This window comes from Schistosoma haematobium, chromosome 1 (assembly GCF_000699445.3).
Source record: "Schistosoma haematobium chromosome 1, whole genome shotgun sequence".
In the NCBI taxonomy this organism is placed as follows: Eukaryota; Metazoa; Platyhelminthes; class Trematoda; order Strigeidida; family Schistosomatidae; genus Schistosoma; species Schistosoma haematobium.
Genome location: NC_067196.1, coordinates 57402145 through 57412789, shown reverse-complemented (window position 1 = coordinate 57412789; position 10645 = coordinate 57402145). Strand labels below are relative to the sequence as shown.

Below are 10645 nucleotides of genomic sequence, written 5' to 3'. Positions count from 1 at the left end.
CTTCTTTGCTGAATCATAAATCATCAAGTTCGTGTAGATTAAACAATTTAAATCAAATTTATTCTTCGTAATTATACTTATATCTAGGAAATGGTATTTGCATAGTGGTCTGAAATTGTGATCGATGGATTATACTATGTACGAATAGTTTCCATTGTTTGAAGTAAACAAACTGACTGTTGTAATATTTCAGCTTGATAAATTCTTAATTATTCGTCTTATATTCCTATGAATTTAATAAATTATTTTCCGTAAAGTATTAAATTCTAATCATCTGAAATACTCAGCAAATTTGCAATAAATTCCTTGAAAAGCATATTTGAGACTAACAAATTTTTGCATAAAGTGGCCTGCTTTACTTTTTTACTAAGAAGAAGGAATGTACCGTTCATTCATTATTAAATGGATTTTTTATCCATAATAAACTTAAAATGCCAGTAGAACTAAAGAATTCGAATGAAATCCGTCTGAAAAAGTGACTTTGGATCAACAATCCAAATGGCATATATGTGGAACCTTATTTTCCTTTGTAAGAATGTGGTTAGTTTTGGTTAGTGTGGATCGTAATGACATACGACTTAGATTACTCTATTGGCTCTCTGATTGGTTAATTTAGTTCACCAATCAAATTTGACTTATTAACATAATGTTCAGTCGGTACTTTATTAATACACATGAATGTGGATGAAAAGAAAATAGATTTAACATTAGAAACTAGTTAGCTGATTGCGATGTAATTCAGCGACTAGCTGTAGATTAAGCACAATTATTTTTTTATATGCGCAACTGTGATCCTGACGTATTAGCAGAGTAAACCAATACAGGAAAAAATGATTCATCAAGCAAACTAATCCTAGAATCGTTTTCATAAACTTACACATTAATTAACGGATATTAGTACAAATAATGTTACGATCAAGAAAGTCTGCGCCTGTCCAGTCTACCAACACCAAAGAAGAACTAGCAACTGGTGGTTTGTCATCTGTAGACATTGGCTGGGTGGGACCCATAACGTAAGTTATATTTGTACTAAGTTTGTAGTATATATGTAATAATCTGTTTCACAAAGTTATGTGGTTGACAACATTTTTATGAATTCCTGGTAGTTGATTTATCATACTTTATAGTAAAATGAATAGTCTCAAATATCGTAATGCATCGCATTGAATTTACTCTCATTCCAATTTATGTAAAGACTATATACTCAGCAAAATTACTCACATTGTTTAAATGATCTAATGTCCGATCTAGGTAATTTCGTAAATGTGAGAGCCGAAGATGGTTTTAATACCATCAGACAATAAGTTCAAAACTAGTGAGCATTGGAGACCCATTTCATCCTATTGTGGAAAACCTCCTCATTCTCTATTACATGTGGGGATGGAACCTAAAATCTTCATAGATCTCACAGTGCCTACCAACTTATAGACAGTGAGTTCGAATTGTCCATGTCGATCATGACATCGTAGACCATGGGTATGTGTTGCTAAAGTCCATCAGGATTGAACAACTGTTCAGTCCTCACTGATTAGCTTATATAAACCTTACAACCAATCATATGAGCTGCATAGAAGTCAGCAGAATGGAATAGGGAAGCAATGAGGATGGAATACTACAATGAAAATCAATAATTCAGCCTTATTATTTCGGTGATGCTGTTTAGACGTGACTCATTGAATATAAATATGCATTTGACAAAGCATTAATCATTTGTTTTGTTAATCTAGCTTATGTGAAATTCTTTCTACATAATGAGATATTGTAGGTAGATAGAGAAGACGGTTATGATGACAGACTAAACAGGGGATTACATGCTAACAAAGTAGAACATGTTTCGGTTTCTCTTTTGCATATGTATATGTGCATATATAAATTTGTCATTTCTTAATAGAGATAATGCATTGGATAATTTTTACCCAATACAACAGAATCGCAAATAATCTAGTTTCTGTAATAATAAAGAAAAGAAATTCAGATAGAGATGCTCAAATTATCAATTGGAGGTGTATTAGTGACTTTATACTCAAGGCTTCTTTATTTAATTGGTGAAACGTTACCTAGGACTGTACTTTTCATTTGTTAATTATTTTTAATACTAATAGTTATTATTCAACTGGACGGTGAAAAAAATAACTCAGAGACTATTATAATAAAAATAAAAGCAGAACTAACTATAAGTCAATGGAGATCATGCTATAATTTTCATTCACTTTCTTCATGTAATTAAGAGTAAATTATTTAAGTGAAAGAATCTTTTCTGATTTCATTTTTCTAGACTGAACTGCTTCTCATATATTTTGGTGCCCACTTATCCCCATACATGTACTATTTAGCGTAGGATCAAAAGAGATTTCCATATAGTTCAGTTCACATCTGAAATATTACCTTATCGATTTTTGTTGTCCTTAATTAAATCGATAATTTTTGAGAGGCTTATGTGTTATGAAATGACTATTATTATAATTGCATAACCCTAGAATTTATTTGAATTTACTATCTATGTAATCAACTCTCTGGATTATTGCTTCTGTAAAAAATAATTTCATATGGTTCTAGAAATAAAATAAGTTTTCATTTTACAGGAAACCAAATCATATATTATAAGAATTCTTTTGAAAATTAATTTGTAAAGCATCTTATCCGTAAATTGATGATTATATGGATGATAAAGAAGTTTCAGTGGCCCGAGATCTGACTCCAATTAGATCGTATGAATGTTCGTTATTGAATGATTGCTGTCGAAATATATGTGTCACCTATTCTCGTATATTTCATCGACTTAAATCGCCTTAGTCAATAAAGGAATTAAATAAACCAAATACGAGAATGAATTTCGAATACGTATATTTCATACAATCTTTGGTCTAGACAAAATATCGGAGAAGCGAAGAGAAGAGAGCAAAACGAAATGACGCGCGGTGGAGTTGGCTCATATGCTTTGCTCTCTTCTCTTCGCTTCTCCGATATTTTGTCTAGATCAAAGATTGTATGAAATATACGTATTCGAAATTCATTCTCGTATTTGGTTTATTTAATTCCTTTATTGACTAAGGCGATTTAAGTCGATGAAATATACGAGAATAGGTGACACATATATTTCGACAGCAATCATTCAATAACGAACATTCATACGATCTAATTGGAGTCAGATCTCGGGCCACTAAAAAGTAAGTGAATTCATTTCACTTCGCAGTATCTACTGAAATTACTATAAGAAACTTTAACAAGTAAACTAATTCTGAAACAAAAGTATCTCTAGTAATTTGAATGATTCAAGATTGATTATCATGATTAATTATGTACAACAATGAAGTGATTAGTGAATATACTTTAATGGTTGAGATCATGAATCAATTGAAGCTACACCACCATGGAATACCTGGAAGCACTGGACGGCCGTTCCGTTCTATTGTGGGACTCCTCAGTAGTGCGCAACCACGACTCCGCCTCGCGAGATTCGAACCCACTACCTATCAGTCTAGCACGCGAGCGCTTAACCACTAGACCACTGAGCCGACCGGCATCCAACGGTGTTAATGTCTAACTTCAACGAATACATATACTTTACACAATTTTTGATATTCATTTTATTTATTGATTATCAAGGTAGATGTTTTTCGATATATGTGATTTTTTTTGACAAGAAGTTTACAATGTCTGTTTTTCAGTATTCTTTTATGAAGTGAATATGCTTTAGTTGACTAGTGAGGAAAGTAATTTTCTTAATAAATGATAAACAAATAAAAAAACCATTGGTAGTTAGACATATGTTGCTTTATGTCAATAGTACTATTGATTTTGTTAACAAGCCATTAACAATATTGTCATCAATTTGTTCGTGTAAATTAATACAATATATATGTGTGTATATAGATATGTGTTCCACAAACTTTAGTGAGATGATATGTCAATTATGAGAGACATTCGAACAATTGTTCAATCTAGGTCATATTAAATTAAATCCCTATATATATATATATATATACTTGTACATCTATGTATACATATGTAAAGAGAAACCGAAACATGTTCTACTTTGTTAGCATGTAATCCCCTGTTTAGTCTGTCATCATAACCGTCTTCTCTATCTACCTACAATATCTCATTATGTAGAAAGAATTTCACATAAGCTAGATTAACAAAACAAATGATTAATGCTTTGTCAAATGCATATTTATATTCAATGAGTCACGTCTAAACAGCATCACCGAAATAATAAGGCTGAATTATTGATTTTCATTGTAGTATTCCATCCTCATTGCTTCCCTATTCCATTCTGCTGACTTCTATGCAGCTCATATGATTGGTTGTAAGGTTTATATAAGCTAATCAGTGAGGACTGAACAGTTGTTCAATCCTGATGGACTTTAGCAACACATACCCATGGTCTACGATGTCATGATCGACATGGACAATTCGAACTCACTGTCTATAAGTTGGTAGGCACTGTGAGATCTATGAAGATTTTAGGTTCCATCCCCACATGTAATAGAGAATGAGGAGGTTTTCCACAATAGGATGAAATGGGTCTCCAATGCTCACTAGTTTTGAACTTATTGTCTGATGGTATTAAAACCATCTTCGGCTCTCACATTTACGAAATTACCTAGATCGGACATTAGATCATTTAAACAATGTGAGTAATTTTGCTGAGTATATAGTCTTTACATAAATTGGAATGAGAGTAAATTCAATGCGATGCATTACGATATTTGAGACTATTCATATTACTATAAAGTATGATAAATCAACTACCAGGATTTGTGATATAGATTAGCTTTTGAAGATAATTTAAATCGAATTGTCACTAGTTCGAGAATAATTGGGAACTCTTCCTACATCCTGACTCCTAAGTATTGGCTAATGACAAAAAGTTTGAACTTTTAAGCAGATGACCGACATTATTTACTATTTTCAAGATGTGTATCTGAGGCAGGAAAATATAGGTACAATACATAAATATTCAACTACCGACTTTCTTCAACAAGTCTTTATAAAATTAAGTCATATGGTATCATGCAAGTGATGAGTGCACAGCTTATTTGAGAGACATATTCCACAGAAATTCGTGTGAATCTGCCATTATTTTCATGTTTACTGTTTCTAGTAATAAAACTGTTGAGATTATTAAATTTCATTGAAATCACAAACCAATCTAAGTTAGACAACCATTGAAAATTTGGAAGCATTGAACGGTCGTTTTGATCTAGTACGAGACTCCTTAGCAATAGGCACTCACAAACCCAAAACCTAAAATCGAACCCAGGACCTCTAAGCTCACGCACAAACTTCCAACATTTATACCACTGAGCCACAATCAGATGGTATACAATATCAAAATTAAAGGAACCGATTACCAAAAATATGTTAGGTCGAAATAAGAAACTAAACTTGCTATTCAATTCATTACTTTACCTATGAGTAGTTGTTAACTATTGATAATAGAATTTAACTATTTACTTTATAAATTTTATAGAGGATATATCATTACTAATAATCATTCATCATCATATAATTTTCATTAAAAATGCTATGTCATTAACTCTTCACATTATTAAGTTGAAATAGTATTAAGGTATTCAGTTAAACTGTAAATATTCCAACTACAAATGATAGTGTAATGTTTGCTACTGATGTCGATAGATATAAGTAGTATATATCATCAATCAAAAGTCAAATACCTGACAGCAGAAGGTTAAGAAGATCAAAGAAAAGGGAATGAGAACAAAGAATGATTGGTGTGGAGACGAAAGAACAATGAAGTCTGAGACGATTGGTTGACATTTTGCAAATTATGTATTTACTGTATGGGTCTCAGATTTTACTAATTTGTTCTGTAATTTGGTGTTCAACTACATTCAGTTGTCCCCACTTTTGTTCTCGTTCGCTACAATAGTATTTATTTATTGAAAATAAGATATTTTTTAATTAATGTGAATTATTAGTGATAGTTTGTGGGGTTTTCTTACTGAGTGTAAAATACCAGATTATCATAAATTCCATACTTTTACCATGAAACAAAGGTCACCGATCAGATTTTTAGACGTTTTTAAATAAGAAAATCTATAAGATAATATTATACACAAATGAGTTCGATATGTTCGTTGTTTCTGTCTTGCATGATCAAGGATAAACCTTCTATAAAGAACTAAACTAAGATTTCTTATAACTGTTTGATATACCTTTTAGTTAACCAACTAACTGGTTGCTAAAATAATCAATACTGTGGAATATTGAAAATGCATTAATTTTTTAAATTTAGTTTTCAGACTATTTTTAGAAAAAAATTGATTGATTTGTTTCCCTATTGAGACAATCAGTATGCTTATATAGTTTTAAACGCCTGTTTTGCTAATAATTCGTCTTTGTTAGGAAATAGAAGAAATAGAGTTATTATTACTTTATTGTTCTATATAAATAGGTAAATTTAAACGAAATAATTTATATAATACTAATTGAAATAACATTACAACATAGGGTTTATTATATATATATATATATATATATATATATATATATATATATATATATATATATACAGTCTAGCATGAAAAAGTACACTTGTATGCTTATTTTTGAGATTCTTAAATTGTATGAAATATAAGTCATTTGGTCAGTCAGTTAGTTACAACGTAGGATCAGGCGCATACATGCATCGGTTCAAGTTGTCACACTACATTAGCATAGTAAGACGAACACCGGATTCATAGAAGCAGTTAAATCAATGGTATAATATATGAAGGAAAGATTTTATGTAAGGATATAGTACAGAAAGTACATGTGTGATACCTCTAACAGCATATGAAATATAAAAATAACTAATTTATTTAAATAGAATAGATCATATTGCAACTAACTAATGTTATTCAATGATTATAAACCGTAACAAATGAATTCAAGTATACTCATTGTTCCTTTTATTCATATAGAATCAACTGTTTATGTATTCACAATTCAATTTACTTGTGGGCTATGTATTGAAGTTATTTTCTTCATGTTACATAATATTCAAACATTCATAGTATTAAATGTTATAGTCAGTATAGTCAGAGTAAACTATGAAAGTTAAAGAAATGACGGTCATTTCAAAAGGATAATTTTATTTATAAAATTAGAATCATTACATAAATCTTATTTCAGGTATGTACACTTTAATCCAATAAAAAGATATATCTGTAGCAAAATCATTCAGTCATATTCTTATTTCGTTTTTTACAGTCTGTACTAAAGTTTACTGTTCTATTTCTAAGACCTTTTTTTAAAGAATTACTTGACACTGAAATACATCAATTGAGATACAAGAAAAACATTCTATTTCCAAAAAAATCTTAATGAATTTGTTTAAACAGTACTTTTTGAATAATGTAAATAACATAGGAATAATGTTTTATTGATAAACATAAGTTTCTTGTAAATAAATAATATGAGGAAGGGTTTTGTGGAGATTGTAGTAATCTTAAACAGTTGAGATCATGAGTCATTTGAAGCTAGACCACCATGGGAAACCTGGTAATAACTCACTGATGACAATGGTGGATGTGCCGCTCAATTTCGTGGATTAGTTGAAGTTAGACATTAACACAGTTGGATGCCGGCTCAGTGGTCTAGTTGGTTAAGCGCCTGGCGCGTGACTGACAGGTCCCGGGTTCGAATCTCGCGGGGTGCGGTATCGTGGATGCGCACTGCTGAGCAGTCCTACACTAATGCGAAACTGCCGTCCAGTGCTTCCAGGTATTCCATGGTGGTCTAGCTTCAATTGACTCATGATCTCAACTGTTTAAAATAAATAATATATTTGTAATATCCCAATGAGTAGAAAAACTAGATTTTCTGACGTTTCGTGACTTAGTGTAAGCCACTTCTTCAGAGAATAAATAACCAAACCAAAATTAATCCACATTTAAATAGTACAACGGATCAACAAGAATATTATGTGATCAATCAAAAAACACTTACATATACACAAATTTACATACATGTCGCCTATAAAATCACCTTGAGTGAAATGACGTGACACTGATTTATTCAGACCTGTTTTTTGATTGATCACATAATATTCTTGTTGTTCCGTTGTACTATTTAAATGTGGATTAATTTTGATTTAGTTATTTATTCTATGAAGAAGTGGCTTACACTAAGTCACGAAACGTCAGAAAATCTAGTTTTTTCATTCATTGAAATATTACAAATATATTATTTGTTTATAACAATCTACTCACTCGTCAATTTATTCGAAATTACCCAGTCAAACCTCGCTAATGATATCTATATGTTTCTTGTGTTTTGTAATACCATTCGAACAACACGGGATAGTAATGCCCAGAATTTAATTCTTCTGTCTATACAGGAACAGTGTGTATTTCTCGTTATCACTTTTTTTGGTTATTTGCATATTGTTCTGGAAAAAATAACCCAGCAGGATACCTTAGTCATTTAATCTAAATGAACATATGAATGCACATGACAATTATTTACATGATGTCAATTGTTCAAAAAATATTTTGAATACTCTCAACTATGAAGATCTATTTGGCAAGAAAGGTTTCTTTATAGACTGAGAAAAATTTGATTAATATAAGAAGTCATTTAAATCGAAATATGGTGAATCATAACCATACACGTTAATGGGACCTCTGTTTAATGAATAGATTAATCAAACTTTCAGCCCATACATGAAGTAAACCATAGTCCTACTCTATTATTATATGATAACAATGAAAGTTTGTTTAAAAAACCTAACTCCATGGTTTATTTTACCAGATTATTGGATAAATGTTTTTATATTCTAAAGAAACATTCGGATTTAGATGGTGGTTGGAGGTAGTCAACAGGAAACCCTGGACCCGGGTTTCGTGCTACTTGGCACTCGTCAGCAAGGTGTACCTGTAATCTTGAGGGAACTGGTGCTCCCTGGGTGACACGAGATCGAATCCGCCAGGGAGCACCAGTTCCCTCAAGATTACAGGTACACCTTGCTGACGAGTGCCAAGTAGCACGAAACCCGGGTCCAGGGTTTCCTGTTGACTACCTCCAACCACCATCTAAATCTCAATACATAGTGCCCGCAGTGTCGAGTCACCTAGACTGGTGGCCACATTGCAACATGATCGATAGCATTCGATCTGCACTAATAAGGACTAGACAAGCATGACATTGATCACCACCCAGTGATCAATCAATTGTGAAACATTCGGATTTCTGAAGTTGACACTGATACTTCGACCATTTCCATTCATATTGATACCATAAAAAATAATTTACCTAATATGTTTATGATTAGAACTGTACTAGCAAGCAGAATCAAACAAACAAATTAATAGAATTCTTAGCTATCGTTAAATTGGCTGTATAAAGTTCACTACACTTTTTGAGTCATCTACAAATCGGCTTAATAATATGTTATAACTTGTGCCCTGTGTCCTATTATTGTATAACGTAATGATACCGCCAATTACAGGACAATGATTTATCCACCGGACTAATGACGCATAAAACCCAGTCTAGAGCCTTTATCGGTCCTACTTCCCGCCTATCCCTACCTGTTAAGTCCAGAACACAAATCTCGGTTTCTGCAATATGCATTATGTATTTCAAACATACTGGGTTTATATACAAACTAAACAGATCACATCGTACCATAAAATAGAAAATAACATTTGTGCAAGATCTAAACAAAAGTAGTTGTGAATGTGAGAGACTGTAATTAGTAGACTTGGCAGAACTCAAGAACGGTAAATCGTATAATAATAGTCTATGGGTCAACATAAAGCATATAATAAGAGGAACATGAATATGCATAGTTTAGCTACTTAACATTTATACAATAAAAATATATGTATCGTATTGGTTCATAAACAGATTCCAACAGTTACCATTCATTATTCTCATCGAGATACAACATAATAATCATCGATCAAAATCATCCACCTGAGCTACAAATCTTCTCCACCATCTCACAATCATCGCTTTATTCTCCATCTCATTTATATCTCTTCACAGTAACATTTTCTACTGAATAAATTTTGTTTTTGCTCCTAACCTCAATTATCGAACTCACCTTATATAGCTTTGTATATCATGTCTCTTTTTACATAAGTCAGTTATCAATAACTATAAATAGTATCTCTACACCGTAAAGTACATGTTTATATAAAATGTTTTTTTACATGTGCACATTTAAGAGAAAATATATTTTCCTATTGAGTTTTTAATGTGTTTGTTTAAATATATTTATGGCAAATAGAGAGATACCTCATGTTTTTTCTATGCTTTATCAACAACTCGATCATTGAATTGAAATTATGATAAACTGTGAAAGATATCAAGACCTTATTTATACATATAAATTGTATATTATTGATCTCAAAATGAACATAAAAAAATATTCAACACAAAAATAACAAACGTTCGAAGTAAAATAATAAACTTTTCATGATAGTACTTCGATAAAATTAATAACTTATCACTTAGTAACAACCAATAAACATTTAAGTTCCCATAGTTATGCAACTAAAAATTAACAGTATACTAATAATGCCTTTAGAATTTGAATAGATAATTATTATACTACACGTAAAATAAAATCCTGTTTGATTAGTTCACAGTTTATAGGTAGATCCATTTTATCTGAATCATTGCAATTTAA

General features: G+C 31.3%; 1 protein-coding gene across 1 annotated transcript in view; it reads left to right on the top strand.

The window, feature by feature from the left end:
* The first annotated feature begins 660 nt into the window (after positions 1 to 660).
* The window catches only part of RASAL2_1 (Ras GTPase-activating protein nGAP), a 103547-nt gene continuing 93562 nt past the window's right edge, over positions 661 to 10645 (top strand). Inside the window, exon 1 of the mRNA XM_051209164.1 lies at positions 661 to 1013. Within this exon, the coding sequence (XP_051074595.1) occupies positions 907 to 1013 (107 nt within the window). The 5' untranslated portion in view covers positions 661 to 906. The remainder of the gene's footprint in view (positions 1014 to 10645) is intronic.